The sequence below is a fragment of the Apiospora kogelbergensis genome, assembly GCF_038363985.1.
Source record: "Apiospora kogelbergensis strain CBS 113332 chromosome Unknown utg000001l_segment0_segment0, whole genome shotgun sequence".
Taxonomy (NCBI): Eukaryota; Fungi; Ascomycota; class Sordariomycetes; order Amphisphaeriales; family Apiosporaceae; genus Apiospora; species Apiospora kogelbergensis.
The window spans coordinates 6,532,262-6,560,260 of record NW_027117418.1 but is presented as its reverse complement, the minus strand read 5'-3'; the positions used below and the strand labels follow the sequence as shown (position 1 = coordinate 6,560,260).

General features: G+C 52.2%; 8 protein-coding genes across 8 annotated transcripts; 2 read left to right on the top strand and 6 right to left on the bottom strand.

Annotated features, from left to right (window-relative positions):
• Window positions 1–221: 221 nt before the first annotated feature.
• On the bottom strand, window positions 222–1,949 carry PG998_002118 (ammonium transporter; the record flags this gene model as incomplete). Its single annotated transcript, XM_066868936.1, has 4 exons — window positions 222–805; window positions 875–1,635; window positions 1,700–1,764; window positions 1,830–1,949. The coding sequence occupies 4 exons, from the start codon at window positions 1,947–1,949 to the stop codon at window positions 222–224; spliced, it is 1,530 nt and encodes a 509-aa protein (XP_066737351.1).
• A 1,798-nt stretch (window positions 1,950–3,747) lies between these two features.
• On the bottom strand, window positions 3,748–5,807 carry PG998_002117 (uncharacterized protein; the record flags this gene model as incomplete). Its single annotated transcript, XM_066868935.1, has 5 exons — window positions 3,748–4,398; window positions 4,461–4,925; window positions 4,978–5,247; window positions 5,331–5,461; window positions 5,522–5,807. The coding sequence occupies 5 exons, from the start codon at window positions 5,805–5,807 to the stop codon at window positions 3,748–3,750; spliced, it is 1,803 nt and encodes a 600-aa protein (XP_066737350.1).
• Window positions 5,808–7,796: 1,989 nt separating this feature from the next.
• Window positions 7,797–8,359, bottom strand: PG998_002116 (uncharacterized protein; the record flags this gene model as incomplete). The annotated part of the gene is made up of 2 exons (XM_066868934.1): window positions 7,797–8,133; window positions 8,193–8,359. The coding sequence occupies 2 exons, from the start codon at window positions 8,357–8,359 to the stop codon at window positions 7,797–7,799; spliced, it is 504 nt and encodes a 167-aa protein (XP_066737349.1).
• Window positions 8,360–11,303: 2,944 nt separating this feature from the next.
• Window positions 11,304–12,225, bottom strand: PG998_002115 (uncharacterized protein). The gene is made up of 4 exons (XM_066868933.1): window positions 12,145–12,225; window positions 11,946–12,018; window positions 11,855–11,874; window positions 11,304–11,739 (listed from the first exon to the last, which is right to left on the bottom strand). The coding sequence occupies exons 1-4, from the start codon at window positions 12,192–12,194 to the stop codon at window positions 11,334–11,336; spliced, it is 549 nt and encodes a 182-aa protein (XP_066737348.1). The 5' UTR covers window positions 12,195–12,225; the 3' UTR covers window positions 11,304–11,333.
• A 3,082-nt stretch (window positions 12,226–15,307) lies between these two features.
• Window positions 15,308–19,093, top strand: PG998_002114 (uncharacterized protein; the record flags this gene model as incomplete). The annotated part of the gene is made up of 2 exons (XM_066868932.1): window positions 15,308–15,769; window positions 15,833–19,093. 2 exons carry the CDS (start codon window positions 15,308–15,310, stop codon window positions 19,091–19,093), a joined length of 3,723 nt encoding a protein of 1,240 aa, XP_066737347.1.
• A 2,071-nt stretch (window positions 19,094–21,164) lies between these two features.
• Window positions 21,165–22,889, top strand: PG998_002113 (uncharacterized protein; the record flags this gene model as incomplete). Its single annotated transcript, XM_066868931.1, has 2 exons — window positions 21,165–21,353; window positions 21,552–22,889. The coding sequence occupies 2 exons, from the start codon at window positions 21,165–21,167 to the stop codon at window positions 22,887–22,889; spliced, it is 1,527 nt and encodes a 508-aa protein (XP_066737346.1).
• A 957-nt stretch (window positions 22,890–23,846) lies between these two features.
• PG998_002112 (FK506-binding protein 2 precursor) lies at window positions 23,847–24,998 on the bottom strand (the record flags this gene model as incomplete). Its single annotated transcript, XM_066868930.1, has 2 exons — window positions 23,847–24,404; window positions 24,489–24,998. The coding sequence occupies 2 exons, from the start codon at window positions 24,996–24,998 to the stop codon at window positions 23,847–23,849; spliced, it is 1,068 nt and encodes a 355-aa protein (XP_066737345.1).
• Window positions 24,999–27,155: 2,157 nt separating this feature from the next.
• Window positions 27,156–27,933, bottom strand: PG998_002111 (uncharacterized protein; the record flags this gene model as incomplete). The annotated part of the gene is made up of 5 exons (XM_066868929.1): window positions 27,156–27,256; window positions 27,344–27,471; window positions 27,541–27,597; window positions 27,675–27,698; window positions 27,896–27,933. The coding sequence occupies 5 exons, from the start codon at window positions 27,931–27,933 to the stop codon at window positions 27,156–27,158; spliced, it is 348 nt and encodes a 115-aa protein (XP_066737344.1).
• Window positions 27,934–27,999: the final 66 nt, after the last annotated feature.

The following is a 27,999-nucleotide window of genomic DNA, read 5'->3' as shown; positions in this document are numbered from 1 at the left end:
ATAAAAAGACACATGCACCAAGAACAATTTTCCCAGTTTCGTAGCTTACCACGTTTTTGAAAGTCGTGAATGTTATATCCCGGCTTCTGCGTATGATCCTTTGGCATCGGTAGCTCTTCTTCTCATCTATCATCTGAATAGTCCTGTTATAGCATGCTCCTCTTAGCTGTAGGCGATTGATCGATCGGACTGGAGCTGGACCGCCTCAGATCCATTGATAGTCACCGAGCGTGCGGTTGCTGCGCCGACGTCCCGGCGTAGATGCGCGTGTCCATGAGCGGTATCGAGTTCTTTTCGCGGGGATCGAACGGGTTCAAGTCGGCGCCCGAGTAGTGGCTCCCGGCCTCGCCGCCATCGCCATCGACGTCGTTGAGCACCTCGCGCGTCAGCTCGACGTAGTCGTACGCAAATTCGCCAATCTCAGCGTCATCGATGCCCAGGATTTCGGCATCCTCGGTGGCGCGCAGCTGCAGACCCGGGATCAGGTTGAGGAGGAACAAAATCAAGCTCGTGCCGACGAAGGAGTAGGTTCCTCCCGCGGCCGAGTCGGCCAGTTGGTAGGCGAGCTGGATCCAGTGCTGGTTGAGCCAACCACCCTCGATGGTCTGGATGTTGTCCAGGTGGGCGATGTCAGCTCGTGCGAAGAAGGCCGTGAGAATGTTTCCCACTAAGCCTCCTATCCCGTGCACGGCAAAGATGTCGAGAGCGTCGTCGATGCCAACGAGGAACTTGAGCTTCGTGGCGTAGTTGGCAAAGCCAGCCCCGAGAATCCCGTAAGGAACAGCAGCCCACGAGGGTACGTATCCTATGGCTGTCGTATCAGCTGAAAGCCCGTAGACATCACAGCGGCTTCTTTCAATTTATTGGGACATACCTGAACCCGGCGTGATAGCGACGAGCCCTGCAACAATACCAGAGCAGAACCCGACAGTCGACCACTTGCGCTCCAGCCGGTAATCCAAGACACACCAAGTCACGCCTCCCACGCAAGCAGCAAGGTTCGTGACGAAAGCAGCCATGACGGCGCGCAAGTTGGCCGAGAGCGCAGATCCGGCGTTGAAGCCGAACCAGCCGACCCACAGGAAGACAGTGCCGATGACGATATGTGTGACGTTGTGCGGTCTATAGTTGAGCTCGTGGGTCCCGTGTCCACGTCGCTTTCCCAACATCATCGAGTAGGCCAAGGCGGCAGCGCCCGACGCGATATGCACCGGGGTACCACCAGCGAAGTCTAGGCCGCCCATTTTGTTGGACCAGCCGCTCGGGTTCCACGTCCAGCAAGCAATCGGGTCGTAGATGATGGTGGCCCAAATGAACATGAAGATGACGCAAGGAAGCATGCGGCCGCGTTCAGCCACGGCGCCTGTCGCAAGTGCCACCGTGATGGCCGAGAACATGCCCTGGTAAACAGCGAACAGCAAGTCGGGAATCCTGTCGGATCCAACCGAGGGTCTGGCTAGAACGTCCTTGAAGCCGAAATTTGCCAGGTTGCCAATATAGGGACCGGCCGTGTGCGAGAAGGTTAAGGAGTAGCCCCAGAAGAACCACTGGAACGAGGTTACGGCAGTGGCCATAATCGAGAGCCAAATGAGTGACAGGGCCGACTTTCTTCGGGCAAGGCCGGAGTAAAAGAAACTGGAAGACTCGCGTTAGTGATTACAGTCACGATCATGTCTGTTGCTGCGATTCTTGTACATACCCAACGCCAGGTATCATGAGTAAAACAAGGGCCGTTGCTGTGATCATCCATCCAATGTCTCCGCTCTATCATCACCAAGATCATTAGAAGATAGCGTCAGAATGATAGTTCAGGGGCAGGTGTAGCTCACTTCATACCAAATGTTGAGGTCTTCCGTCAGAGAATCACCGCCCTGCGCGCCTGTACCATTGTAGGGCACCTTGACGATGTAGTTCAAGGCGTCCAGGTCGACGCCCTCGAGTACCACCATATTGACGATGTTGAGCCCAACCAGGAGCGAAATCTCGACAAAACCGATACGAATATGGCTCGGCGTAACAACGAAGAAGGGAAACGCCTCGGTTTTTTAGTTGTAGGGGAAGGACGGGCACCTTGTTCCAGAGGAGCTCTTAGACACTAAAACAGAGATTCGGTCTGCCCATGAGTCGCAAGGATGGTTTCAGCCAGGTGAAGTAGCATACCACGCCGTCCGAAGAAGTCTAGGGTGTGAGCGTGGGGTAGCAAGACTAATATTCTGGACTATTGTACTTCAGGAGTAGGCAGGTAGAATACGGCAAGCTAGGCAGCGGGAATGGGCTGATGTCGTAACGGATGAGGTGTGGGAGAGCCTGTCTTCTGTGTAAGAGGAGGCCGCACACTGCAGAAAAAGCAACTTCTCCGGCAGCCAATCACACGAACCTCACCATGTACAGCACAGCACTAGTTGCGAAGAGGCGTTACACAGGCCACGGCTTGGACAAAGTAAAAAATGCAGCTTGGTGCCCGGGGTGAAGACAGAGAAAAGGACAAGAGACACGGTCAACTGTGGCAGTCCTCAAGTTATGTACGTAGGGCATTGGGTACGACAAGCCTGGATATTACCAGTCAACATCACTCCTTACGCCAAATTGCCGGATCAGCACGATCAGCTCCGGCTGGGACGGTGTCGGTCTTGGTCCACCGCTTCGCAAGTGGAATTGGTGGGCAGCAGAAAGGAGACTCTGCTCTGGGCAGGGAAGACGGCGCAGCACCTGTGCGCGTCGTGGCCAGGATGCAATGGCAGTGGCCAGGAGCCAAGTCGTAATGCTGATTGCATTGTCATTTCCCAGACGCGAGCCGCCAAGCCGAGAAGACGAGAGAGGAAAAAGAAAGCTCATAGGTTGGTGGTGAAGTAATGGTCGTACTGCAGGGGCTGAGATGATAGCAGGTTGGCTGAGATGATAGCAGGTTGCCAATCAAGCTAAACCCGACTGAGCAGCCCAAGACTCACCTCGCTGTGTGGGAAGATAAGACACGACATGCTCATTGGCCCAGACTTGGGCGTGGGGGGTAGAGAGGGCAGTGGTGTTGCTGTTATTGTACATAAAACAGCATGCACAGTACTGCAAGTAAGCCTATTCCATCCCAAAAAAGACAGGACGGCGGCCAGGCAACGTATGACCAAAAAGGAAAACAGGAAACGCCGTAAGTAACCTTATTCCCAGAGACCCTGAAACCGTTCCTGGCATTGCCGTGTCAAGCAAGCAAACTTGCCCGCGAGGCAATCCGGAAGGGCCCAAGCAAACACGCGGCCCAGGCCCGGCCTCGTTGGGTAAGAAGGTCATCGTCGGACAGTTCTGGTTGCACATCCCACAGTCTATCCTGTATCCTATATCCTTGGAGCTATAGCAGGCATCGGTCGTACGATCCTCCCTCCCTGGAGTTGGAGTGACACGACAGGAGTTCGTTCATGTGCAGTTGCTCTCTCTACAGCATCGCATCTTTCCTCTGGACGTTGTGAAGAAGGCAGGTTTCCAACTAAAACTATCACATAGAGTGGAATGCCCCCAAGGGCGGCAAACTGAAACACCGAGTACGTATATCGAGTTCGAACTATCGCGAATCGTGGAGAGGAGAGGAAATCAATTCGCTAAACTCTCCTAGGATTATTAACCCAACGCGCCATCAGCCATCGCATCGCACTGAGCGTATTTGGAGTATTAGTTACGCGCAGTAATGGCCTCTGGGCACCTCTACGGACTCGCCCATTATTCGCTACTAATATATTGGCGTCTCTTGACAAAGAAGATCTAGGGGGCGTATATGTCAAAATGTGACGCCACCCTACCCCAGCTCGCCAATTCAGTGTTGCTCTTGGCCGCCTTCACATTAGAGCTCACGATGCTGATCTTCAAGCCGTCTACCTGGCTGGGTTCTACGACTGTTCCGTCGCTGATAACAACGCGTATCATCAGATTCTCTCGCAGGTATGCCTCCGCCTCTGTCGAGTCAAGGCTCTGGAGCCTCTCGTCATAGACGTGGTCAACGAGTGTTGATGTTAAAGGAACAGTTCCAGATATCCGGCGTCCTTGCTCATCAGATCCCGACATCTTCCCAGCAAATATCCCCAGGCTACCAGCGAGATCGGGGCTTGATTCCCATGTCGAACGATCACTAGGGACGCTGCCTAGGAACACATGTATTTTGAAGGAAGTCTTCATGGCATGCTTGTTCACAATGATGTTCGCAACCCACTCACGGTAGTGGCCGGCCTTGATGATTCGGTTGACGAATGACCCGCCAGGGGTCCCTTTGTTCCAAAATACCCCTGTTGCGCGCTTGTTGGGTTCCATTCTAAGGTAGCGCTTGCGTTCATGTTTGATGGACATCGCGGCCGCGCTGAAATCCGTGTAGAGCCTGTTGATGGCACTGATGACATCTGACCGACTCTTGGAGGCAACCTCGGGATAAGTATAGTTGAAGACCTGGTGGTCTCGAACCATGTCTGAGGTCCAAAACTGACCATCATTGACGAAAAAGGCGTCAAGTTGGTGCTGGCATTTTGGCTGGCTCCGTACGACATGGTACGAGTAGGCTCAACGGCCATCATCGGCTCAACCCACGAGTCGTTGTAGAGGATCTGCCACATAGCAAAAATTCTGTCCACGTTGGCATGGTGTAAGAAGAAGACCGGGTCAAAGGCAGAATAGGCTATGATGGCCATGTGGCCCGAGTCACCACCGGCTGCAAGGTGGATGGTGTCATGGAGAGACTCGATTGAATCATATGAAGCGTTGGTAGGGTCCGGTATCCATGCTTCGTTGCTCCAGCTGCTATAGTTGCCACTGTTGGCAAATAAGTTGTAGAGGCGTGTTTGGTATTGGCGCAGTCCTGCGTCCAACATGCGTGCAACATCGGAGTTGTTCGAGATGGCATCGGGGCTATTTGGAGGGTTGGGAGCCCGTTTTGTTTCGTTCCATTCGAAGAACTGAATCCTCATTAGTTATGTTGCCCTCAAACATAATCAGGAGAAAACATACAGGGAATTCTGGGAAAACTGAACGGTCCAGTGGTTTGAAGGTAAAGGTGAACAAGGGGTTGGCAATTTGCTGCACGCCACTGGGACCGTCTGCCGTAATATCGGAATCGCCACCAACGCTCAGGGGAAGCACACTCTGATTATATGGTGGCGTGGCTGCCCAGTCCCAGTAAGGCATGCGGAACGTTAGGGCAGCTTGTTGGAAGCGAATTCGCTGTGGTCCGGCAGGATAGAGAGAGGCAATGTACTGAACGATGTTGTACATCACTTGCTAAATACCCTGTATTAGCATCTCGCATTACACTTACGGTTGGGACTCTAGTCCCCAAGATATTCATATCAGACATTACTAACCTCAAAATAGGCCAAATAGGGGCGATGCCAAGTTGGAAAGAGGACGGATACATGGGGGCAGTACCCATTCTCCCCGCCATCTGGTAATGCGTGGACGCCGCCGTAGTCAACAAATGGAGCTGCGTGTATGCCTGCGAATAATCAGTCACGATATCACAAGACTAGATCAGTACTGCTGAAGCTTGACCTACCAGTCATGCGGTACCATGAGTATGGGTCATCTTGACTGGTGAACTGCATCCAATCCAGGGCCAGGATGTACAAAGTCCATTGTTCATGATCCTGCTCCAGTTTTCGAATTTCTTTTCTGAAGGGGATGCTTCCGTTGATTCGGGGCGCTCCTGTGGTGATTGCTGGCTGGGTAGATTGACGCTTCTGCAAAGCGCGACGGACATCACGGCCATAATCATATCTCGCCTCAACGTGTGGGACGGTCAAGGCAGATAAAGCCAATGTAAAGAGAATGACGATATCCATGGCCCCCATGGGGAAATAGGCGGGCGATGTCGAGTGTTGTGGGATAGTTGTTTTGGGAACGAGCGAGCAAGAGAGAAAAGAACGGCTTTCAAGAGGAATGATTGGATTATGTACGGGACAGTCATAAGCTGGTCCGAATTAAGACCCAAACGAATTGACCAGAAATTGAATAGGAATGAGATGTCAAAAAACCAACAGCATGTTGAGCGTAATGACAAGCAAATTGTCGTCAGTGGTGAAGCATTTGCTGGCGAGATGACCAGAAGTGAAAACTCCAGGATTTCACGATCTTATCCTTCCTCACTTGGGTAAAACGAGGGTAGGTTTCCACTAAAGTGGTCCGACAGATTTCTCATGGGCACTTACCTGTTTTACCCGTCTCAGATATTGCAGATATCTCCTTCTTGGGAAAGTACGAATATTGCCAATGCCGCTTCCCTTCATACGCCTCGGAGCAGTTGCTGTCTGATGCCACGAGTTGCGAACACATCGCTGGCACTCGAAGCCTGTAGAGTAATGGCAGCTGCTATCCAATATACACATACAATTCTTCTCATCAGGTGATATTGGCATATGATGTTGCTTTGACTTGTTGCCATCGAACGTAGACCATCCATGCTTCGCGTCAGGGGCAGTCCCCCAAGTCGGTCTGCCTCCAACGGCTGGCTGCATCTCGGGTTCAGCTGTAATCAAACACATGGCCTTCTTTTGCCATCACAAAAAAGAGCCACATCAGAAATACTCCAATACATGACACATGTAGCTAGGCATGTATAGTCGCAGCCCTAAGACAGGTCCTCGAGCACATGGTGCAGTGTGGCAACACCCTCTAAAATTCGGCCGTAGAAAACTAAATACCCCACGGCATGAATCGTCTCTTCAGGTGGCATCCGATGTCATAATGTAGGTGATGGGTAATCAATTATCGGAATCGTAGCCTCCTAATATGCCACTGAAATACTATCAAAAGGGTCAAGACTTGGGGATGCAGAGATTTCATCGTGACACCGTAACTTATCCTCCAAAAAGCTGTTCTGCGATCTACTCCCAAGGTGTACACGAGACACGGAGTGTATGTATTTAATATATAACCTGCACCGTAGAGATGGAAAAGCTTGTCCGCTGCAAAATATCGATTCCTCTGGCTATGTGGCTTATTAATTGGACCTAGAGGTGAGCAGTTCGTTATATACGTATTCCCAAGCTGAATATCCACATAGCATAGCCGAGAATTGGAAACAACTATACATATTCGAGACAATGCCTCGATAGGTTTTTGATTTGAAAAATGAATATATTCGATAATGATTCGGTCAAGAGAAAGAGGTCCCTGTTCTGGTCCCCTTTGCGCAAACGAATTTGAGCTCATCACAGTTCTCTTTACTAACAAGCTTTAGCCCCCCATGGTAAAAGTTGAAACAAATATTCTTCGGCCGTGTACCTTGGGCGTATCTAATAAACAGCGTGGAGGTCTTCTCCCAGCTGCTATATTTTAACCCAATCGAATACATACAGCGTTTAGCAATGTCGGAATCACAGCTAACTTAAAGAAGCCTAAAGCCCCAAATCGTGCCGGGAGGCAATGCCGATTCGGACTCGGCAGCTGAACTATAGGTGGCTATGCTAACCGGCGTTGAAAGAGGCCTCCCGACCTTCGCCGCAGGTAAGCTCTCAAACCACCAGCAATTTGGCATTGAGCCTAGTAATACCGCACCATGAGCTTGCAGCTTTTCGACTCTGCATGAGCCTCGTTAGAAGTGAGTTTTATTTCAAGGAATACACAGAAGATCGGCATGATAGTTAAGGGAGGCTCGCCATTTGCGGTCTTCTAGGACTTGAATTATTATGGCTGAGCGCCGTACAAAATCCCCGAATTACACAAAGTACATGCCGAGCAGGCTATCCATTTCACCACGCCGTCAATAGACGTTCAATTAGCGACGCCCGTCGCTCGCACGAAGGTGAGTCCATCCAGTTGTCCCCTTATCCTCAAATCGTCATCGTATCCCGTAGCCTTGCTTGCTTATTTGGGCGGCGGCGGGCCCTCCGGGGAGCGTAAGTTGTGTTGTTGTTGTTGTTAGCAGTGCTGTCATGGGGGTAGACATTCTTAGGTGCCTGCACGCCCTCATTCTGTCCGCTGTAGTAGCCGTTCTGCTGGTAGTTGTTCATAGGGTAGGACTGGTTCTGGGCCCCGTAAGCCGGGGGCGGCTGGTGCGCATAGGCTTGCGGGTTGTTCTGGTAGTTGCCAGCACCGTTGGTAGCCATCCAACCAGTCCCGTACATGGGCTGCATGCCGCGGCGGCGGCGGCGACGCGATGTAATGCAACTGTAAATAATCAGGTCAGAGAATTTCCACGGATTGACTTGATGGAAGGAGAAGCTTACGCCAGGATGAAGAAGACGAAGATGAAAAACACCACTACTATAGCGGCGAAAATCCATCGCCCATAATCGCCCCAGGTTGATCGATAACATCGACCAAGCTGTTCGTCACGCTCCGAGCAGTAGTATCGCTTGCCAAGGAGGCTGCCGTGGTCGGTGAAAGACGCCATCGATAATGTTTGGTTTCGTGCGCCTCGATTGAAGAAACAATTAAGGCAAATGTGGTACTGTTGATGTTTGTTGAGGACAAATGCTGGTTGTGAAATCCTGTGGAATTGCAGGGATACTTTAATTTGGCTCGCGTGACGTACGTAGGTCGTTGGTCGCGTCACTTCACTAATAATGAAATGCCGGCAGTCGGCAGTCCAAGTTGCGCGCAAGGTATGTAGGAGGAGATGGATATCCTTGAGTAAAATGATGTTCAGACGAGAACAACCAGAGGTAAATATGCAGGGAGGAATTGACGTAAATAGTGCAGGAAGACTGGGGATGGCAGACCTTCAGCATTTTAAAATACAAGCCCAGCCTTTTTGCCGTCTCATCATCTCTCTTCATCAAAGTCAGATGGCGCAAATACCAAGGAAACAAGGGGCTGTGCGGGACTTGGCAACCACTGGCGGAAACGTACTATGGCTCGCGAGGCACCTGCCTGAGCTGAGTAAACGAACAGCGTGCATTATGGAGTACCTACACCCACTATCAAGGCTGTGGCAGGCAGCTGGAAAGCTTTCGGGTGTCATTTGGAATCAAATCCAATCCCTTGATGTCGACAAGCAAATGGCTAGAACTCACTCACCCATTCACTAACAAGCATATTTGTCAACAAAGTGCACCAGCTTCGTATGAGGGATCATATATGAATGATTTGAGAAAATACAATGGCAGAAAGCCGTATGAGAGCGCGCGCCACTTCGTAAGCTCTTGCTCAGGTGTTGCCCGACGCAGCAGCATCCTGCATGCCGGTACTTCCGATCTCGCCGAACCTCAAGCGACAATACGTCCTTTCCTTTTCCAAATTGTGCCCCAGTGACGTATTATCGTGGTGGATTGTCACACAGATTGCGAATATCTTCTGAGTCGTCCGCGCAAAGTAGCCCTGCAACTATTGGATGTTTCGAAACCGTACCTGATCAACCCACTATCATCCACTGACACATCGGAAACGGGGTTCAAACCACCCGTACAGCCGGTACACCGCCGACATGGAAGATTCCAAGTTGCGCAGCCGGGATGCCATGGAAAGTCTCGTTTTCTCGGAACTCTCACATAGTCCCGATCCTATATTACGGCCCTGACTACCTGACTCCGCCTTGCGGAGCAGTGGCGGGTCAAATAGTTCGTGAGTCAGTTTGGCAGGAGGAAGCATCAGCCCTGCTGGCTGCGGGTCAGCTAGGTGAACGAATGGCCTAATTCCGTATACAGATATAGATCGTGGAGAAATGCAAGCTCGTCAACCGACCCGACCGTTTCCATCCTCCTTCGAACCCGAGTCCCGAAGATGGATGGGGCTGGTAAGAGTACATATTTGATGTCGCCCGGCCTACCTTGACACAACATTATAGACTTACTGCAACAGAAGACTGGCCAGAGTAAGAAACAATTTTGTCAGGGTCTGTCTCGCTGCAATGAGCATGTGGCACTAGATTATGCGCGGACACGTCAAAATTCTCCGGGCACACTATTATTGGCTCTAGTTGGATCAGCGAGAAGAGGGCGGCAACAACGGGATTCTCTATGTGCAGTAGTCACCGTACACACCTGTCGCCGAAGCGTATGTATGTGCATGCGATCGCGGTTGGTGTAAGAGAGCGCAACCATACCTACTCTGCCCACGTCTCTCGCAGTGCCTATCAACGAACAACGGGGCCGGAGCGGAACCGTGGTGTCAGGTGTATGTGTGTGTGTGTGTGTGTGTGTGTGCCAATCCAAACCAAGGGGGGGAAACAGGAGCTGAGAAACGACGGAAGCAGAAAACCATGCAAGGACAAGGACAAGGACATGCCCCATCCCCCGCATAGAGAATCTGTAGTAGCAGTAGTAGTAGTAGTAGCAGTAGTAGCAGTAGTAGTAGTAGTAGAGAAAGAACAGCAGCAGAGTCGGCCTATGATTTGACAGAGGCGAGCCGTCGCGAGGCCGGCTACGGGCCAATCATTGCCAGGGCGAGGCCATTTCGAACAACGCAACGCTCTGGTGAGCTTGCCAACGCATCACCGCATTGCGAGTGGTCTGTGTGTAGCCATTGAAGTATCGTTCACATCCTACTCCCTCGCACCATTGCCTTTTCCCCCTTCTTCCATTCCACTCCTTCGACTCTTGTTGCTCCTCGGATCTTCTTAATCGTCTACAGAATCCCTTTTTCAGCCCCCCTTTTTGTGTGGCGCTTGTTCGGATCTTTGCGAGCTGTCGACGTCGAAGCTCAACGCTACTTTGCTCTCGTGAAACGACCTTCTCCACCTACACCTTAACTGGGCCCCCTCTAGCACTTGTTTCTACCGATATCAACAGGGGATTCTTGATTCTCTCCTGACAGACTATCTCATTGCCTCAAGTGGGCACTCAATCTGAAATTCCCATGGACAAGTCTACAAATCTACCCGACGGAAAGTCATATATCGAGGAAATTCATATCGTCGTTAAAGAGACCCGCCTATCATTCGCGCCTAAATACACCGAGGCTTCATTCACGCCTGCTATGATACCCGCCGCACGCCCACAAAACTAGACACACTTGCTTAGATATTCGACCCATCTGCTATAAGTCGATTCCGAGCTGTTGTCTTCCACCCAAACCCCTTCCAGGCGCTGGAAATCGAACTGCCACTACTGCGCCGCAATGCCTTGGCCAAAAGCAACGGCAAGCTCAATATGGCGGGGTTGGTGAAGGAAATATCAATGCCGAAGGTGTGAGTCTCCAGGAAGCTGCACTGACTTCCAGTGGTGTTCCACAGCTTCCCACTCGCGAGAGAACTTATATATTATGGATCGTCGCCGAGGTGAACCGTCTTTATATCGCAAATCTCGTAATCGTCGTTACATGCGCCATGGCCGTTACCGAAACCCTCCCGGGTGCTGCCGAGCAATGGAAGTGACACCAACAGAGCGCGAAGATTGATGAAGAAGTCGTAGCGTGTGCCTGGAGGCCGTTCATCTCGCAAACTTCATTAACCATTGGATGACAGCATCAAGGTTAGTTTCCTCTTTCGCACTGATGCCGTAACAGGACACCTCACGGTTGCCTATGACTTTCAACGACAGAGCATCGATCAGCTCATCGACACTCAACTTGTTGGGCAAGTCCGACTTGTTACCGAGCACGAGCAAAGGAATTCCCTGAAGGCTAGGCTGCGACATCAGCGAGTGCAGTTCGTCCTTCGCTTGAGGAAGGAGAGCCTGGTCTGCGATATCGACAATGAACACGATGGCGTCTACGCCGCGACAATACCGTTCCCACATCGGGCGAAAACGCGGCTGGCCTCCAAGATCCCAGCATTTCAGTGTGACATGGCCGCGTTGTACCTTTTTCATATTGAAGCCCACTGTGGGTATAGAGCTACACAGCCGTTCATTAGCGTTGGTTCTGAAAGATAGCACATGCGCGAGTACACATGGAAGCGCCGACATGAAAATGCCTTTTGCCCCAAGAAACAAGGAGTGGCCAGGCTTACTCGATCGTGAACTCTCCACCCTGCAAGAAAAGGATCGGCAAAGGTCAGCGGCTCCGACTCGAATCACCCATCAGAAATCATTTCAGCTCACCGATAAGACGCGCAGCAAGGATGTCTTGCCGGCGTTCTGCAGTCCGATCATCGTCACGTCCATCTCGGTTGCCCTGTGAGAAGTTAGTCGGAGGTGCCGTCCTCTCTGGCGACATGGCAAAGGTCAAGATGTCCCAGGCGGCGGTGAAGACTTTTGTGCCATGTGACGTGACCCCGCGACGCAGATTCATTGTACTAACCAGAAGGTCCGGAGCAACCAGTCGTACACCTTTCGGAATAAGCCCGCCATGGCGAAGCGTTGGCGTGAAATGAGCCTGCTGCTCTGCTTGGAGATTCAGGCGAGAGGCAAGGACGTGTATTTAATTATAGAAGAAGAAAAAAGAAGAATTTGTATCAATGAGGGTGTTTCTCGGCCAAGGTCCGCGAGAAATCGGTTTGCGCCTGTGTGTGTCGTTAGGCTGGATCCTAGGGAACGCGCGTGGTGGGGAAACGCTGGCAAATGCTAGACGAGATGGTGTTCTCTAGACAGATGTTAAATAGCTGCGCTCGGTTGCTGCGATGGCGTTGGAAATTAGGAAATCAAATGTCTCGTATGACAGACGATAAATAATGAAGGCATGCAACATTGAGCATTCTCTTTCGCAGCGGCCGCTCAGGGTAGGTAGGTATCGATGAGGGGTGGTGAGCAGGCCCAGGTCAAGACCCAGCCAGTTCGTTCGCGCGCAAAAGCGACCCTAGCCCAAAAGCTGCGGTGGTACGGGACCAGTGACCAGTGATAGAGTACTGAGTATGTACCTAAGCCTATGTAACCTGGTCGCTGATCGAGCTTGAGACCAGTCCGTTTAGGACGACGGGGGTAAAAGTGAAATTGCTACTGGTGACGACTTGAGAGCTCACAAGTCACGGGAAGGAAAGAGGGTCGCATTGGAAATCCCCACCATCAGCTTCGCACAAGCAGTATGATGAGCCGTGCCCCGGGTAGCTCAGATAGTGGTCGAGCGGGAACTGATGGAGTTGGTCTTGCACTTGACGAGGCAGAGCGGCGGCTAAGCCAGTAGGTAGGCCAGGTCGAAATGTAGCGCAATAGGACTGACTGGGGTTCTCATTCGTTGGAGGGTGTCACCGTGGCCCCGCCGGCCTTGAACATCGGTTTTGACAGGTAGAGGGTAGGCCGTAGGCTCTTGTAGCTACTGGTAGGAGGCCATCAGCAGGTGGGCAGGACCGACTTAGGTGTGGCCGAATAGGGAGGGACATGTAAGGGCGGCTGGGGCCATACCTGGAGCACCTGGAGCACCTGGAGCACCTGGAGCACCTAGCTCTCAAGCTCCGAGAAGGATGCAAGCGAGGAATCCCCTTGTGGTTGCCAGTGGCCGTCCGCAGCGGCGGTGGCTGCAAAAGATAGCCCTACGGTGGTTCGTTGTGTTTGGGTAGCTTGCGACTAATTAGTTGGGGGGTCTTGAGCAAAAGGAATAACCTAGCAAAGATGACCTAGTAGGTTAGGTGGTTGAACGTTTGGGGAAAGGAGCCAGTGCGATGTGATGTTTCATACGAGTGCCTTGCGGCAAGGACAGCGGCTAAAACGACCGTTCGGCATAGTACTTTAGACAAGATATCGCTTGTTGGTTGTACTCGTCTCGAGGCCACAAGAGGGTTTTCTTCTTCTTCTCTTGGTGTTTGCATGCAGGGACGCGGAGATCAAGTCTCGTTTCTTTGCTGTAGTTGGGTATCTCCGACTTGCTCGCTCTGCAGCTTCGGAAGCCCGTTTTTGGGGTTGCTTTCGGCTGTCCAGGGTTCTCCGCATTCATGGTGCCTTTTAGGGTGTTTTTTTCCACTTACACACCAACAGGCTCGTCATCCATGAGATGTAAACTGCCTCGTGCTTTTGATTCTACTTCGGCCTGGCGAATACTATGTTAAACCCGACGTTGTGTGAAATTTGGTCGTACAAGGAGAACAGACGAAGGTGACAGGTACCAGTCGTGCAAGAGGACACAAGATGTTCGTCTGTCCGGGGAGCCGGCAACAGATAGCGGCGACCTGCGCAGTTCTCCGCTCGTAGTAGAACGTACAGCCGGAAAGTCACACACTGCTTGGGGTAGTATTGTAACGAGACCCCTGTAACTTCAGATTGATAGGTTGGCGTCCGCTCGTTGTTTAAGATCGCAGTGCTGCGAGCAACTGAGGCAAGGTGGAATGAGCAAAAGACGATGAAGCTTGCTAGCATTTTTCGGACATGGCCACGGCGAGAACGAAAGGGTTTGGCGAAGGCCGGAGCGACCCCTGGGCTCATGAATTCCAGGCATCATTCACCTCTCAATTCGCTATCCAAAGAGAGAGAGAGAGAGAGAGCCGCACCCACGGGCCAGAGATCAGGCATCACTGCAACAACCGAGATCCATGCATTTGTTCCCACCGCGACCTGTTACTTGGACCAGCAGACCACATTCTAGGAGGTTTATCAACCACTCATCCGTGCAAGACCCTCAAGCTACGACGTACAGGCATACTGCACACATCGCGTGAGATTGCAGCCCAATGACGCCCATGTACACACCCAAAGCCTATGCCGGTCGCGCATATTGCCTGCTTTGCCGAGATACCACTGGCGAGGCTCAGATCATGGAAAGGATTCGTAAGAACAGCCAAGCAATTATCGAAGCCATTGGTGTCAGTCCTGTCGGTTGTGTACCCCAAATGAGGTCAGCGAGGCCAGCAATAGGCAGCAGAGGAGCCTTGGTTTGTAGAATGCGTTCATGTCCTGGTTCTTGCCCGGGGATGATATACCAGATTCATGGGCTTGTAGTAACTAGTTTCCTAAACCTAATACTTTACAGTAACATATATTGGAATTTATGCTATCGACAAGGACGTAATCGTGCATCAAACCCGGCGACGCAAGGCACACATCAACTCAGGCGATTTGTATCGTTTTCCCACTTGAGTCTACTTGGTCTGGTGGTTTTCTCCGAAGCGCCTACATACATGCGTCTATCATCAATTGCGTGTCGACATGCCAATCGCCGCTTTCACTTCCTCGTATGGCATGTAATTGTACCACCCAGGGACCGTAGATCTGTGATAGTGAGGACTCCGAAGGGAGGAGCTACTGCACATTAGACATGTATGTATGCGGGGCACTCCAAGCCCACAGCGGCTTCGGGGTTAAGATAAGACACTTTGCGACCGCTTATCGCTGGAAACTTTTTATTTTATTTTTCCTATGGTCCAAGAAAGTTGTACACTCGATCGCCCATAACGCCAAATACCACGGTCCAAATTCGACACAGCAAGCCTTGCAATTGAATATCATCTTGGCTTCCTCCCATGTTGGATTGTGTTCGGGTGCATTGTTAAGCTATCTGCTTGAAACATCTCGGCGCAGTTCGCTGACCGGACCTCATCATGGCGCCCGCGCCGACCAGCACAAGCTGGGATCACGAATACAACACCTTGCGTCGCCAGAAGCTCTTTACAGACCCGCCGGCGGACCACTCTGCCTATCCTCTACTCCAGATCGCCGTCGATCCCCATATCGAGTCTTTTGACGCGATCTTCGAGGAAGGCGGGCTTCTCGACAAGGGCATTGCCGATATTGGCACGAGGACATTCCTTGATGGTGATGATAGATCACCCCTAGCTTCAAGGAATCGCCTCTCGATTAAGATCAAGGATATACACGTGCAGAAGTCACAGGTACCGCCGTCCAACAAATTCGCCAAAGTCCGCGAGATTTTCCCTGCCGAGTGTAGGGAGAGGCACGTCACCTACCGAGGAAAACTAGCCGCCACCTTTGAGTACAGAATCAACGATGGCGAATCAAGGGAATTCGTACGAGAGCTTGGACAGATGCCTTTGATGGTTAAGGTAAGAGCAGACTGTAAAATGCGCAACGACGAAACGAGCCGATACTAATGCACTTTGGATTAGTCCAAGTTTTGTCACCTCAGAAACAACAGTCCTGCGCAGCTTGTTGCACGAAAGGAAGAATCCGAAGAGCTGGGAGGTTATTTCATTGTCAATGGTATCGAGAAAATCATCCGACTTCTTCTCGTGAACCGAAGGAACTTTCCACTGGCCATTGAACGCCCGAGCTTCCAGAACCGTGGTCCCAGTTATACCTCGTACGGCATCATTATCAGATCTGTACGCCCCGACGAGACTTCTCAGACCAACAACCTCCACTATTTGAACGATGGCAATGTCACGTTCAGATTTTCTTGGCGCAAGTCCGAGTACCTCGTTCCGGTCTTGATGATCCTCAAGGCGCTCGTCGAGACAAACGATCGCGAAATCTTTGAGGGGCTGGTTGGCTCGCCTGACTCCAAAGGTATCAAGAACACCTTCCTTACAGACAGAGTTGAGCTTCTACTGCGAACCTACAAAACATATGGATTATATACGAAAGAGCAGACTCGAGCATACCTCGGAGAAAAATTCCGACCAGTTCTTGGTGTATCGGAAACTTTGTCCAACTACGAAGCAGGAACGGAGTTCTTGCGGAAGATCGTACTGGTGCATTTGGGGAACGTCAACGTCACAGAGAAGCAAGATTCTGATAAATTCCGCCTGCTTCTTCTCTCCATCCGCAAGCTGTATGCTCTAGTAGCTGGTGAATGCGCCGTGGACAACCCTGATGCTGCACAGAACCAGGAGATTCTCCTTGGTGGCTTCTTGTACGGTATGATTATCAAGGAGCGACTTGATGAACTTCTGTCGACCGGCGTACGGGCTTCGCTGCGGGATTACTTCAGGAGAAACTCGGCGAGAACTTTTACGTCACAAGAGTTTGCCAAGGACTTTCCCCTGAAAATCTTCCAGAAGACCACCGAGAACCTCGGTGAGATGTTGCAGTATTTCTTGTCCACTGGCAATCTCAACTCTCAGTCTGGCTTGGATTTGCAGCAAGTTTCCGGTTTCACAGTCGTAGCCGAGAAGCTGAACTTTTTGCGATTCATTAGTCACTTCCGCATGGTGCATCGTGGTAGTTTCTTCGCCCAGTTGAAGACCACCACTGTCCGGAAACTGCTCCCCGAATCTTGGGGTTTCCTCTGCCCTGTGCACACTCCAGATGGTTCTCCATGTGGACTTCTTAATCACCTGGCCCATAAGTGCAAGATCATGACAAAAGCAGTTGATGCTTCATCGATTCCAGCGCTTGCTGCAGAGCTCGGAGTGGTCAGTACCTCTTCGGCCGCTACTGACGAGAGTGTCCCTGTCATGCTTAATGGACGCATTCTCGGATGGTGTAAACCCGCTGAATCGCGAAGGATCGCGGACACATTCCGGCACTGGAAAGTAGAGGGATCTCACGGCGTTCCGCTACATCTTGAGATTGGTTATGTTCCTGCCTCCAACGGTGGCTCTTATCCTGGTATCTACATGTCTTCAGAGCCTGCCAGGATGACACGGCCGGTGAAGTACCTACCGCTAGAGAAGGAAGACTACGTTGGACCGCTTGAACAGCCTTACATGTCAATTGCCTGCACGGAACCAGAAGTTGTTTCCGGAGAATCTACTCATGTCGAGTTTGATCCGACCAACATGCTGTCCATCTTGGCCAATATGACGCCCTTCTCAGACTTCAACCAATCGCCAAGAAACATGTACCAATGTCAAATGGGTAAACAAACCATGGGGACTCCCGCTACAGCCTTACGCTACCGAACCGACAGCAAGATGTATCGCATTCAAACCGGACAAACACCAGTCGTGCGTTCGCCCCTGCATAATGCTTACGGTTTCGACAACTTTCCCAACGGCTTCAATGCGGTGGTTGCTGTTATCTCGTACACTGGATACGATATGGACGACGCTATGATTATTAATAAATCGGCACACGAACGTGGCTTTGGCCATGGCACTATCTATAAGGTGAAAAAGGTAACTCTGAAGGAAGAGAGTAGATCAAAGAATACCAAGGGCGTACAAAAGCTCTTTGGGTTCGCACCGGGCGCTCCTGTCAAGGACTCTGTTCAGACCATGCTGGGCGATGACGGCTTACCGCACATTGGGAGAATGGTGCAGGAGGGCGATGTCATCTGCGCCTGGCATACTGTTTCCGCAGATTACAGCGGAAACTTGGTGAACAGAGACGGTCTAACACACTACGAGAAGTACAAGGATTCGGAAGTCGGCTTCATTGACGAGGTTCGACTGCTCGGCAGCGAGACAGGCAACGAGCCTGCGCAGACCATCTCCATCAAGTTCCGCATCCCTCGCTCACCTGTCATTGGTGACAAGTTTTCCTCCCGTCACGGACAGAAAGGTGTTGCCTCTCAGAAATGGCCAGCTATTGATATGCCGTTTTCAGAATCGGGCATTCAGCCGGATATTATCATCAACCCTCACGCTTTCCCATCGCGTATGACAATTGGTATGTTCGTGGAGTCGCTGGCCGGTAAAGCTGGTTGTCTTCACGGCTTGGCGCAAGAGTCGACTCCATTCCGGTTCAATGAGGAGAACACGGCCGGCGACTACTTTGGTCATCAGTTGAAGATGGCCGGGTACAACTACCATGGAAACGAGCCGATGTATTCTGGAATTACTGGCGAGGAGCTGGCTGCGGACATCTACATCGGTGTCGTCTACTACCAACGCTTAAGACACATGGTGAACGACAAGTACCAAGTTCGAACGACTGGTCCTGTCGTATCCACTACTGGCCAGCCAATCAAGGGAAGGAAACGTGGTGGTGGTATCCGTGTGGGAGAGATGGAGCGTGATGCTTTGCTTGCTCACGGCACGGCATTCCTCCTCCAGGACCGTCTGATGAACTGTTCGGATTATTCGCGGTCATGGATCTGCAGGAAGTGCGGCTCCTTCCTCTCGGTGCAGCCAACAGTTTCGCCGTTTGTGACGAAGAAGAAGACGGTCAGCACGGTTCGCTGCCGAAACTGTGCCGAGCGGGTGGATCAGATGAAGGACGGGGAATTGGCCAAAATCACGGGCGAGATATGGGAAGATGGCCAGGGCAACCAGTGGGTTGGCGGCGAGGACACTACACTCGTGGCGGTGCCCGGTGCTCTGAAGTATCTTGATGTCGAACTTGCGGCCATGGGTGTGAAGCTCAAGTATCGCGTAGATCCCAAAGACGCGACTCGACGAGGCCCTCTGGTCCAAACGAGATGGGATGGCCTCGCATCGGGCAGGACAGCCGATAGCCAGCAGCCCGCACTCGTTGCCGCATGATTCGAAAACCGGGTGTCTTATTGGAGCAGCATTAATAGGCGTTGAAAAAGAGAAGGGTCCTTGTTTTGTTTTATATCATGATGGTTTTCTCCATAGCCCAACCTGGCAGCCTTAGTAATGAATTTACAAAGGTTGAGATTAGTTGTCGCAACCGATTACGAAGTTTACATATGTTTCCGTCTTATGAAAATCCAGATCGAGCTTGGTATCTACGAAGGTCCCTCCTCTCGCGTGCGGGGCCGGGAGACATGATTATGGCTATTGTGTTAGATTGATTGAACCCCTAATCAAGATGGCAAACGTGATGTCAGCAATAGGAAGCCGGATCCGAAAAAGTAAGATTGCGCTGTACATGGGATACATTGCACTTCTGTATGCAAAATACTTCCTTTACGACACATAAAAATGACGACTTCAACTCGTGGGAGCAGCTTGCTTCATGTCAGTCCAGCAGTCCAGCAGTCCAGCAGTCCAGCAGTCCAGACGATCCATCTTGCTCGGGTAAAGATCCACATGTCGGCATCAGATCGCAATAATGAAATGCATTGGCAGTCAGGTAGCCAGCCTAGTAGGCCCAGGGACGGGTTGCAGCTTGGTCTAATTCTGCCTAGCAGATCGCCAGGCGCCAGGGCGGCGAGACGGCAAGACGACAAGCGAGCAGCAAATTAGCCACAATGGCGGGTGGGTCATACTCATAACGGTTTGAGCGGGATGGACAATGTCAAATAGGCCCAATATCCAATACAACACCAAACGCCGTTCAGGATGGAGCAGAATGGCAGCACAGCGTCGCAGCACCGAGGTAGGACAGCAGGAGCAATCAAATACTCTGGACGAACCTAGTTTGTTGAAGGATTCTTTGAAGGATTCTTTGTCTAGGCGCCGAGGCGTCTTGGGCTGCCTACACAGCCACCCAGCTCTGATACTTTTCGGTTTCATCAATCCCGATGGCTTACTTTGCAGCGTGCAATCTACAGCCTACGGAATATGCCTGGTCACTTGAGTACTGCTTGAGGGACCCCCAGACGGCTCTTGGAAGTCTTGGCCACTTCTCACGCAGCTAGGGGCTTGGGGGCAAGTACATACATAATGGAAGCTTGGTGCTTGGCGGCGGACCGACCAGCTAGCCAGGAGGCCAGGCAGATCAAAGCAGCATCCTTGTCGCTCCGCTCCAGCTAATTGCGACCGCCCGACCGCTCGCCCCCAGCATCTATGGATTCTATGGGTTCCATGGATTCGGCTTGATTGTGTGCGTGGCCGAGTTCTCTCTCTCCTTCTCTCTGTTTGTGTTTCCCCAGTCGCAAAGCGTCCCTCTCGTGAAGAAGAGAGACTATCGTGACCCTGTCCCGTCTCACAGCAATCTGGGGCTGCTGACTCTCTTTTTCTCTACATTCTTTTTTCTTCTTCTTTTTTGGTTAACCGAAAGAGGCCCCTTCTGAATTGTCGTTGACGTTGGGCTCGTGATTTAGTTTCCTATTTACCCCTCGACGGGCGTGAGAAGAAAGAGAATCTCGTGTTACACCCAATCAATCAATTGATTTATTCCTTGGTCTATGGCCAACAGTCGTTCCTTTTACACTGCCTCGTTCTCGCTTACCAGTCTCTAAGTGCCTTTGTGCGCATTTCCACCACCACGTCGCCTGTCGCCAACGCTCATTACCTTGTATCATCCTTACCACTTCGACCAAGCCGGCTACGCCTTCGACTGCATTCGATTTTTAGTTGGATCCTGGTCCTGCAGAACTGGCAGGCTGCTTGTTTGTTTTTGATCTCTTAGCCGCTATCTCGCTTTGGCGCCTCAACTGGTGCTACGACCTCATCTTCGCAATCGGCAATTCGACTTAGTTTCTCTCTCCGGCAATTGTTACTTCGCGAGTAATTCGAAAGCCAAATCCCGCGCGAACAAGCCACCCATTTCCCACACCTGGCCGCCATTGGAGGATGGAAACATAGCAACCGATTTGAATTTCAATCGTCGAATGCGCAGCACCTGTTCCAACGTTTTTGTGTCTTTCCGGTAGTCACAGAATCTTCTGGGTGATTCTCTGGTACCTGCGGGTTTGACGACAACATGCCTCATATCGGCTCCGTCATGGAGCGGAGCCTGGTGCCTGAGAGGAGCACCGGGGAGGCACTGCTGAACCTGGTGGCCAGAAGCGTAGCAGCTGGCTTCATGAAACGAGATGCGATAAGCGATGCCAAGGGCCAGGTTATGGACGTGAAGACGGCCTTCTCGAGTTGGGATAACTGCATGCAGGCAGTGTATTGCAAGTAAGCGTCTCCCTTTCCTTCAAACATGTACACAAACGTCGGCATTGACTAATAGTGTGTGCGCAGGTGGCCAGTGATTGGAGTTATTATTGTACTTGGTTTGATCCTTTTCTCCATTATATGGTGTTGCATTCGGTGTCTGTGCTGCGGTCTTTCGTGCTGCTGTTCCTGCTTCCAATGCCTCAAGTGTTGTGGGAACTGCTGCGGGTGCTGCGACTCGCCGCAGAAGAAGAACAAATACCTCGATGACCCTTTCATCCCGCCGCATCATGCCGAAAACCAGGCCTACCGATCCCAGGCTCCCATGTTCGCCCCTACAATGGCCCCTACAATGGCCCCCACGGCCGCTCCGTCTTTCGCCGCCAAGTCTGAGCCGCCGCAATACGCCGAGTTCGACATGGGAAAGAAGGGCGGAGGTGACGAGTTGCCGCAGATGCCAAGCTGGGACGGAGCCTCATCGAAGAAAGTGCTGATCGAAGAGGACGCTGTTGAGCTGGAGCCGATGAAGAAGCCGGACACAATGCAGAACGCTTCCCTGATGGCTGCTGGTGGAGTGTCTCGCGGGGTTTCACCAAACGGTGTCTCCCCTGCTGGCGGTAACAGCCCATATGGTCCGCCCTCACAAGCCGGGCCCAATGGATATATGGGTGCGGCCCGTCCGGAAAATAACATGTATGGCATGAATGGAAACGCCAGCGGACAGGTTTACAACGACGGCTTCAACAATGGCAGTTATGGTCAAGTCTCGCGCGAGAACATGAATCAAGGTTATGGAAACCAGCCCTATAGCGATCCAAGCGGCGGACAAGGCTATGACCAGGGCTATGGCATGCCAGCCGCTGGTGCAGTGGCTGTTGCGAGCGCTATGGGCCAGGGCTATAACAATAACGGTGGCTACGGGCATGAGCAGATGAACCAAGGCATGAACCAGGGTTATCCCCAATCTCGAACCCCTAGGCCATACGACGACTACTCTCGGAGTATAACACCTTCAAATGCTGCATACGGCAATGCCCCCCCTCCTCGTGGGCCTACACCGCAAGGCAACGGTCCTTATGGAGGAAGCCCCAATAGAATGAGGACTCCGGCACCCCAACAGCAGGGCGGTGACGGTTACAATGATCCGAGAGGGTACAATCAGGGTGGATACGGAGGTCCGGACCCACGCATGAGGGCTTCTCCTGCACCTCAGCAGCAACAACAGAGCGGGTACGGGCAGAACGGCGGCTATGGTGGCTACGGTGCGAGATCGCAAACACCCAATGGCTACGGCCGCCAGCCACAGCAGCAGCCTGGACCTCGACGGCAGAACACCTATGATGTGACGCCGCAGACAGCACGTGCTCCCCCACAACGCTCATATACCGACGTGCCGCCGCCGGTCTCGCCCATCCAGAACGCGGGCGGCTTCGACTTTAGCTCGGGCTATTCGCGGTCTGACGATAGCGCGAGTCCGCAGCCACCACAAGCGGCTAACGGCGGAAAGGCCTACCCCGGATATCGCACTTACAAGCCCGCTGTATAAAAGCGCGTGCGTCTTCTAAGCAACAGGGTCGTGGAGTGCTCGCGTGTTGGATCTAGGCCCCCTATATTCATGACTAAATATTATGATATTTATACAAAACAAAAAGAAACGAAGAAAGAAAGGAAGGAAGAACAACGAAAGCCAGTGGCTTAATCATTACTCATTCGAATGGAAACCCTCCTCTGCTTTCTTGTATATTACCCCCACGGAGTTTCTGAGAATGGGCCTACGGGAGCAGAGGGTGGCTAGGGGAAAAGGCCGGCCATGTGACAACAAGCATGAAGATAGCTAGGCGTTCTTGGGCGTCCTGGAGTGAAAGTGGGATGGCAGATTGGGTTACATGCATTCATCTACCTATAGTGGTAGCATCGAGGGTAATTTGCGTGGTTGTATCTGGGAGGTTTCTTCGACCCCATTCCGATTCGGGCCATGGGCATCTGCGCTGCCTGTCTGTGCCTGTACATTTATCTGTATCTGCTTGAGCGCTCACGGGATGGAACCGTAGCATGTTCTGAAAAATAGCATTGCACAAATCATCAACCAATATGACGATTCTGGCTCTTCTCTTTGCCATCTCTCTTCCCGGCACGCAGACAAACCTCGACGTTTCAGTCAAAATCACGAATCAACTGGTAAATGGTTGTAGCCAGGGATCGTCCAATTCATGCCGTGTTAAGACGAGGTGTGTATATGCACCTTTGTGATAGACTCCCCATTATGTATATACAATGATGCCATGATGCAATAATGCAAAGCTCTCCCGCCCGCACTAATCGAGAAACCGTTTGGAAACGCCGTACTGAATGCTGATAGAAAATGCAGATACCTGTAAGCCCCTTTTTCTTCTTCTTTCTTTACTCATGCGGAATCATCTCCTTCTGCAACAGCTTGCCTCTCCCCTTAGGCACGTTGCTGCTCCCTATCACGGAATGACCATCGACATCCGGGTTGTACTCATCACTGCTGACCTTGGGCCCCCCTGGCTTCGCTTCGCTTAGATTCCTGGGTTCGCTTGAACTCCTGTGACCGTGATAATCGGACGTCGTCGCTATTCTCGCTGCCCGAGGCTACGTCGTCATCGCTGTCCGCCGGCGCATCATCGAAGGGGCTCCGCCGGTCGTGATCAGGGTCCTCTGTGGGCAGCCTTTCGTGGTCCGACTCCTGCTTCTTTATGAAGCCATCGATGATATAGTATTGCATAGCATTCATGATGAGCGGGAACAGCATCATGACGAAGACGATCTGCAGGCGCTCGTTTCCCTCGGTCCATCCCAGGGCCCAGTCGCCAATGTGTGATATCCAGGGCAGCACCAAGAAGAGGATCAGGACACAGATCTTCATGCCAAAGAGTCCGCAGAAGTAGATGAGCGACTGCTTGAGCCACCACAACGCGTTGGGCGGGCGACCATAGTATCCGGACTGGATGGACTCGGCCGGCTGGCCGAACGGCGTGTACGACGCAAGGCCGGTGATGACGCGCAGCAGGATGATGAGTATAGGGATTCCAACCGTTGTCTAGTGTCGTGTGGTATGTTAGCTCGTGCCCCCTCTGGGGTGAAGGTTATGCCCGGAGTCAGTGCATATGCAGCAACAACTTACGTCAATAGCTAAATTTAGCAGGTATAAGGAACATGGGTTGGGCACATAGGGATCCTCGTCCCTTCGCAGCAGCCTCGCGACGGTCTGGACGTTCGTGGGCTCCAGTTTGACCGAGAAACGGCCGCTCGTGAGCATGGACATGAAAACGTTGGCCATGTGCACCAGGACGCTGCCGAACACCTGCTTGGACGCATCGAAGAACCAGATCTTGACGGGCCGCTGCGGCCGCTCTCGCCATCGCTTGTAAACGAGAGACATGAGGGCCAGTCCACCGAGGGCCAGTTGCACCAGAAGCGCGAAGGGGCCCAGCAGCCTGCACTCGCCCTGCCCGCCGCTGGGTTTGTCGTCGGCCGCCGTGGATAAGGCCGAGGTGGCCGCCGCGGCGAGCGCTGTGGTCGTGGCCGAGGCGAGCATGCCGATCGCTTGGGAGGCGGGGTGGCTAGCGGCAAGAGTTGCGCTGGCTATCGCGGTTGCGGCATCGTTGAGGGCGGTAGGAGGGCCGTCTACCATCGGATTTGGTGACATTTGCAGGGGAAGTCGTCGGGGCGACTGGCAGCTGCACCGGGTAACAGAAGAGTACGCAATAGGCTGCTAGCTTCTTGGTGGTCGAAGAGAAGAAAGATAAGACGAGACAAGACTAAACGAGACAAGATTCGAGGAAGTTATTGCAGTTCGAAATGGACGTCGATCAGGCAGGCCACGAATGGAATGTGTGTGTGTGTGTGTAGTGATAGATCGGCAGACAGGCACAAGGCAGACAGGCAGTGGTGTCCCGCGCGTATGTAGGAAGTAGCAGCGGCAAGTGGCGTGGCAGAGTTGGAGACGCAGCGCTGCAGGATTCGGGGATCGGTGGCTACTGTCTCTCGAATCGGCCTGGTTTCATGGGATCCGAACAAAACGAAATTATATCCAAGTACCAAGCCAGAGAGCAGTCGAAAAGAAGCTGATGGTGAGCCGGACAAGAAAAAGAGAGGGCAATCAAAGTATGTAATCATGGGATATGGGATGACAATGAAACACGACCCGGGGGAGAAGTCTTTAGGGGGGTGGTGCTACTGCTGTAGGCAGTGCTGTAGGTACCTCGGGTGCTTGGGGGTGCTTGGCTCGGGTCCTTACTGTACCTGCTTACCTGCCGCTGGGGCGGAGGAGCGCTCCATGCTGTCATGGCGCATGGGGCCTGGAAGCGGGCGGATAAATGGCACGAATTAACACGGCCGCAGCTCATGCCTGAAACCACACCCAAGAAATGCCACAGAGAACTGGACCCTCAGCCGCAAGTCGCAAGCCGGGACGAGGCAAGCAGACAAAAGGGACAGTGCCCAGATGCCAAAAGTTCGGTCGGTTTATCTCCTGTTCATTAGCGATCCATCAGCGATCCATAGATGGGACGAATTGGCACCCAGGCACCTCGTATCGTGTCGCCTCCAAATCCAGACAGACATGTCGGGAGTCGCAATGTCATGGCCAAACTTTACTTTGCCATCACCTGTCAGCCTATCCATCAATAGTCCAAGTAGCACAGCAAATACTCGCGACGATCACGCGCGCGCCTTCTTGCCAGCTTGCGCCCAAATGCCGTGCCCAGCCAACGAAATCATGCGCTACGCTACACTAACACGGCTATTTGTAGCGGATTACGTGAAGCACATCGTCCATCCCAACCAGCAACGCCTTACTAAGATATATTGCCAAATAATTACAGCATCACCCCCAGTTCCACTTGTTTTGGCTCACCGCCAATAGACTTGGCTGGTTTCGGGGCTCTAGTCACGGCGCAATCATTACGTGCTGCCCTCCGATTGCTGGCAATGCATGGCTAGCCATTTACCTTGCCTTGGGCAGAGAGGTCAGATGGTCGATACTATGACATCGGGCCTCAACTTGCAAGCCAAATGAAGCACGGCGGCAAACACAGGAGCTACGACACAAACACAGGGAGCGAGAAGATGATGCTTTCTTTGTTCTCCGGCAGAGTCACAGCCCGCGTTCAGCTGTGCTCGTCGTAACCGAATTGCATTCCGTAAAGTAAACCATAGGCCAACGGCCTTAGAGAGTAGTGTAACGTCATTCTGCCTAAAACAAATCCATACGAAACCGAGGCAAAGTGAAAGCCCGTCTGACAACGAAAGCATGGGGCGGGCCTAAAGCCTTGAACCCCTGCCGAAAACACGAAAGAAGAAGAAAGTTGCATCCATTGGCCTTGGCGAAAACGCGTCCGGGACGGAATGAATTTTGTAGTTATCGAGGGAGGCCAACGCACGTTTAAAGCCGATTAGATATGCCAGGTACTTCCATGCCCTTAATGAAACGGTCGAGATGCCAGGTGGGCCAAATGTCTGCGATGCCGGTCGATAGTCGTACAATAGCTCCTTGTCAAGTTATACACATCTTGTTGGTAGAGTTCCGGGGAAGGAAACCTCGCACGAATCCCATCAGCGTGCTACGCGCTTGCTCGGCGGAGTCGTCAGCCCTGTTCTTCCTAGTAACAGGAGTGGTAGCTGCCATGGTCGACTTCACTGGCTTCTTGGCAGGAGGTGGCGGTGTCGTCATCTTCCTCAACGAAGGGACCGATGACGATGTGTAGGTGCTGGTTGGCGATAAAGACGGGACTGCAGACGTGCGTTGAGAACGAGACGTCTGAAGCTTATCCACAGACCCGTCTAACTGTCAATCGATGCCGTGCTGCTTCTTGAGCTGAGCTAAATTCTCCTTGCGGGCTTCGAGGTCCTCTTTTGACTTGACCATCTTCTCTGGCTGATGATATAATACTATGCCAAGGGACATCTGTTAGTCTTGGCTTGGTATACAAACGACAAGCAGCACAAGAACACCATGCGGTGCCGCATATTACATACCCACGAGGTATCGGTTCTGGAAGTTGAAGCCGTTCAGCTTGTCGCAGGCTTGCTTCGCATCCATGACATCTTCGTAAACGACGAATGCGGTACCCTTGGTGTTGGTGGCGATGCCCTGTCGGACCTGTCTGTACAAAGGGGTCAATGATAGTCCCAGCTTAACACTTTAAGGTGACTATAAAGTCGGGTATGCGTACCGAATAGGCCCGAACTTTCCAAAGAGCTCGAACAAGTCTTCTGGCGTGACGTTATAGCTACAGAGAGATTGTTAGAGCCAAGGTTGAGTAAGGTAAGGGTGGCTGAAGGGCGACCGGGTTCCCGAGAGACATACCTTAGATTCTTCACGAATAAAGCTCTGTTGACAATTGTTATTAGCATGCTGTGACACATCAAGACGTAGTGCGAGGTGCATGGGGGCTTGCCGCCTCCCAAGGCCCGGCACGAAAGGCGAGGCAGCACGGGAGACGGGAGCGGGGGCCACGGGGGCCTCGCCTTGTTCGGAGGCAGCAGAGAAACGAACGAGATTCGGCATAGATGAGATCAGCGACTTACCGATTGACCTCCGGGGCAAGCTTTCCGGCGCGACTCATATCTCGATGAGATTTCGGCGGTTGAAATCTCCTGGGGGGGCTTATGTTCGGTTATTGACCGTTCGA